At 60.8% G+C, this 1562-nt stretch overlaps 1 protein-coding gene across 1 annotated transcript in view; it reads left to right on the forward strand.

The window, feature by feature from the left end:
- The first annotated feature begins 578 nt into the window (after positions 1-578).
- ZPR1 (ZPR1 zinc finger) overlaps positions 579-1562 on the forward strand; it is a 5098-nt gene continuing 4114 nt past the window's right edge. Inside the window, exons 1-2 of the mRNA XM_026040296.1 lie at positions 579-668; positions 1139-1222. Coding sequence (XP_025896081.1) covers positions 579-668; positions 1139-1222 — 174 coding nt within the window. The remainder of the gene's footprint in view (positions 669-1138; positions 1223-1562) is intronic.

Consider the following 1562-nt stretch of genomic DNA (forward strand, 5'->3'; position numbering starts at 1 on the left):
GGGGCCCCGTGTCCCCGCGGCGGCTCCGGGGTCCCGGCGGGGCCGCCGACACCTCCTGCCCGGCGCTGCTGCAGCGCAGGGCGCGGATGTGTCCGTGGCCCCCCTGCCCGCCCCGTGAGCCGGGGCCGGTGGTGGCGGCAGGCGGCCCCGGGGCGGCTGCGTGCCCGTGCGCCGGAGCTGGGCGCGGGGCGGTGCGGGGCCCAGGGGCGGCGGGGCGCGCTGCACCCCTCGGTGCCAACGAGCGGCAGGGCGCAGCGCATTGGTCCGCAATGCTGGGAATCACCCGCACGCACAACCCTGTTACAGACGAGACAAGCCARTTTTCTCATCTACCGTTTAYTGAGTAAGCTGGGTACAGAGAATAACAGYGCTGGGGCAGCCTGGAGACAATCCCTCTCAGGSTCCYCTCTTTCGTCTCTTGGGGCTCAGTATTTATAGTATATAGTCCTTCTAGTCCTTTCCTTCTTCCTTCCCGTGATCTTTGTGGTATTTCGATGTTATCAGCAGTCTCGGCATCCCAATGTGATCAGCAGTCTGGATGATCCTWGATTGTTCCCAATGTTCCTCGATTGTTTCCAATGTTATCAACAAACTGGGTAATCCTCGATTTGGACGGTAGACTCAGCATCTTCCAGTTCTGTGGTATTGCCCAGAAGTCAGTCATGCTTGTAAATCTAAGTAAGCTATTCCTGCTTATAATCGTTATTTCCTAGTGTTGATTGACTGTAGGGAACAAACATTTATTACAAACCCGGTGCATTTAGGGCAAGCTTTATTAGGCAGCGGGCTGCAGACCTCTTACAGGTTGTCRGGAGATCCGCGCCGCTTGAGGTCCTTGTTTTTATAGATGACAACAACCTCTCTATTAAAGGTTATTTACRACCACTACTGACTCACCTCCCTTTTGACAATCTCCTTTCCGCGYGGCACGGTGGGAATCTTATCTCGGGGTCAGGGCAAAAGCAGCAAGAGCAGGGCCTGTGTCCTGCTAGTCCCTATGCTCCCTTGCAGCAGGCGATGTGTCCAGGAGCAGATGGCAGGGTTACCTGGAAATCACACAGCCTATGCCTTATGCTGCTTCAGCGTGCAAGCCGCTTTGCGGAAGCGGAAAGCAAAACACCCTGTTAACCCCGCATAGCCCGTGCAGCTGCAGCCCACGGTGCCAAGGAGCTGCCTGGCGCCGCCGGCCCACGGGCCTGATCCCTGCACCATCCCCGTGGACGTGGGGCAGCGCCTGGGACATGGGGCAGCGCCCGGGACATGGGGCAGCACTCAGGACACAGGGCAGCACTCGGGACACGGGGCATATAGGGATGTGAGGCATATGGGGACACGGGGCATGAGGTGGGATGTGGGACACACGGGAGCAACGGGGCACACGGAGCATCAGCGGAGCACTCGGGGTGTATGGGGACGTGGGGCATCAAACGGGCCGTGGGACCCACGGACATGTGGGGGACTGGGTGGGATGAGAGACACACGGGGCCGCGGGGGTGCGCAGGGCACGCCGCGCTCAGCGGGCGCACGGGGGATCACCGGGGGCCACGCACCGGGGCGGCCCC

This window comes from Nothoprocta perdicaria, unplaced genomic scaffold (genome assembly GCF_003342845.1).
Source record: "Nothoprocta perdicaria isolate Ctin4 unplaced genomic scaffold, notPer1 scaffold_252, whole genome shotgun sequence".
NCBI lineage: Eukaryota > Metazoa > Chordata > Aves > Tinamiformes > Tinamidae > Nothoprocta > Nothoprocta perdicaria.